The following is a 2,754-nucleotide window of genomic DNA, read 5'->3' on the forward strand; positions in this document are numbered from 1 at the left end:
CAGTTGAACATGTAAACTAATAATTTAGTTTTTATCTTGCCAAAGAAAATGGCAGTGTTAATAACGATTCACGTTATAACAGAAACATAACATATCGCGTGTAACATGATATGTACAGTAACGCAATATAGATTGAAGTAGGAAATATTTCTATGGTACAATTTACAGCTATATTGCAACTTGTCATCCGTAGGATGATAATTTACATTGAAAGATGATAACACTGACAACAAGTATAGATCATACATGATATACATATAACGTATATATACAACGATAACTTTTCTTACAAGAGTAATATGTAATATATTCATCACATGCGATATGTCGCAGGTAAACTATTGCATTTTGGCTGAAATGTATATTAAAAATAATCAATTATATGTATTTTGTTAAAATGTGATTTTTTTAAAGAAACGCTTAATGCTAACAATGTATCTTCTTTTTACGTAGGAAAAATCTCGATCTAGAGATTCTATTACAACACTACACAACGTAATTGTCTTTCTTTAATAAAAACAGCAACAAAATTTCCGCTAAGAAATTATTTATCTAAGAGTAACTAACATTCTCTTTCATTATATCTATCCTTAATAGTATATTTTCTCATACATATACAAAAAATAGGAAGCCACAAACGTGGCTAGTATGAAATCTCTATAGGACACTTCTTTGCATTGCATTAATAATACAAAAAGAAATATAAGTCTATTTCTACAGTCGAAGGTACAACATCCTATCACCGACTCTCCACGAATCTCATTCAATAATATATGGCTTTGAAATATTCAACATGTCAGAGACGATTATCACAACGATTTGTCCTACTGGAATTATGCACACAGTTTAAAGCAGACGTGTAAAAAGATCTCTTTTTATATCCGCTTTCGCATCTGCAGATAAGTTTGTCCGAATAACGATTAAGAATAAATATTTCAGCCTTTACTAGCAGGTACTCTGTTATTACTGTTGTTTTTCGAATCTACCACACTGAGTGCTATGCCTAATTGTGCTGCATAGTATGTCAACATAATGGATACCTACGAAGTAAAAATCGATTATTATTATACCCTTTATAAAGTTATCGTAGTCATCAAGGCTATTTTTCAGGAATATACCTACATAATGTACGTACCTGAGAATAAGGTAATGGACTGTGGAAATAATGAAATCCGAGCAAAGTATCAGATATGACGAAGCAAATGCTTCCAATACAACTGCACAATTTAGTCCATGTCCATAACTCCTGACAGATAAAATTATGATTAATTCTCCGTTCAAATGAATAACAATTTATTGTCAGAGAAGTAAATGTCACATATTTAAAGGGGATGAAACGCAGACGAATAGCAGATATAAAGTCAAATGCTATATTTCCATAGTTTTTTCTTTATATTATTACATAAATTTACCTCAAAGAATTGTACTCTCGATATGGCCCTCCATGCCATAGTGACAAGTAATACTGTATAAATTGGCACTCCTATTGCTAAAACCCCGTTCAATCCAGGCATCAATGCATATATAACTGAAAACGTTAATCATCACTGTCAATTAATCACGGATAGCGATCGATAAAAATCAATGTCTGACCAGGAAAAATTTACGATCCGATTATCTGTGTGTTTACGAATCTTACCAATTGCACAAGCCACGTATAGTATCGCCCCGAGCGTTAAATTGAGAGGTTTGAATCCAAATGCAAATATATACATAATTTGCGCAACGGCAAACATACACATCCCGGCGGTGAAGCAATTAGGCCACACCAATAGTGCGTCACCTATGCAACTAAACACTAATCCCGTTAATATGCGTCTGGAGTAGGTATATCTGCAAGAAGAGGAGTAGCTTACGTTAGCAACGCTCAAGTGCAAGAAAGATAACCGCGAAATAAAAAGCTATCCGTAATGAGCATCTTTATACTTACTCTTTGGACAAACTGATCCCGTGTAACAAAACAAAAATAAGGAGACTTATTATCGGCAGGCATTTGAAACACGCCGTCAGCAGGGATGGTTGCTCAGCGAGTAATACAAAATACACGGACACGCTTTTAAAAAACGGCACCAGCTTCGGTCCAACGCTTTTTATCTGAAACATGAAAATATATCCTCTTGTTATATGCGTTGAAAAACTTGTTACTGACGCGCAGAAATGTGATGGTAAAAAAGGCACTGTGCGATAATTGTAATAGACCACTTATTTTTTTTCCAACTATACTTATCTATACGCAAGTATCATATAGAACAGTTGCATGATAGGAAAAATTTTCCACAGTGCATTTTTATTCATAGATCAATTTTAACATTAAATTAACAAAGTTAATGCTTGCCTTTTTAGTAGCAAACGGATATTTTAAGATAACTTATATATGTATAAGTTATCTTATCGAAAAACCCCGTTTAATAATAATAGATGATAATAATAATAGATGATAAAAATGATATTGCCATGTATTTGAGAAAACATTGCAGATTACGTTACAAACGTTCTTTAATTATCTTTGATATTTCGCAATGGAATGATCGAACGCTCTAATCGATATTATAGATCGGGTAAACATGTTTTGTGAAGCGGATGAAATAAAAGAATTTATGTGCTCCGGCAGGGGCTAAGATTAAGGAGGTTGGTTGCCGTCACGTTTGCGGGGCAGGGGAAAGCCTAGAAGTGTGTTTTCGTCGCTATGAAATAAATAAACGAGTTTTAGCAAATGAATATGTGGAACGTATTTAATAAGCCGTTTCTTTTAAG

The 2,754-nt window shown here is 33.5% G+C and overlaps 1 protein-coding gene across 1 annotated transcript; it reads right to left on the reverse strand.

Annotated features, from left to right (window-relative positions):
* Positions 1 to 530: 530 nt before the first annotated feature.
* Positions 531 to 2,103, reverse strand: LOC112464062 (lysoplasmalogenase-like protein TMEM86A). The gene is made up of 5 exons (XM_025030852.1): positions 1,931 to 2,103; positions 1,640 to 1,833; positions 1,413 to 1,528; positions 1,136 to 1,246; positions 531 to 1,040 (listed from the first exon to the last, which is right to left on the reverse strand). Exons 1-5 carry the CDS (start codon positions 2,101 to 2,103, stop codon positions 936 to 938), a joined length of 699 nt encoding a protein of 232 aa, XP_024886620.1. The 3' UTR covers positions 531 to 935.
* Positions 2,104 to 2,754: the final 651 nt, after the last annotated feature.

The sequence above is a fragment of the Temnothorax curvispinosus genome, unplaced genomic scaffold (assembly GCF_003070985.1).
Source record: "Temnothorax curvispinosus isolate PA1 unplaced genomic scaffold, ASM307098v1 QBEX01013847.1, whole genome shotgun sequence".
Lineage (NCBI taxonomy): Eukaryota > Metazoa > Arthropoda > Insecta > Hymenoptera > Formicidae > Temnothorax > Temnothorax curvispinosus.

Bases quoted from the DNA above. Each gene is read 5' to 3' on its own strand.
- LOC112464062 (XM_025030852.1), bottom strand. From the start codon at position 2,103: ATGTTTCAGATAAAAAGCGTTGGACCGAAGCTGGTGCCGTTTTTTAAA. The intron at 1,529-1,639 runs GTAAGATTCGTA...TAACGTTTTCAG, and splicing joins ATACGTGGCTTGTGCAATTG to TTATATATGCATTGATGCCT. The intron at 1,247-1,412 runs GTAAATTTATGT...TTTATCTGTCAG, and splicing joins CGAGAGTACAATTCTTTGAG to GAGTTATGGACATGGACTAA.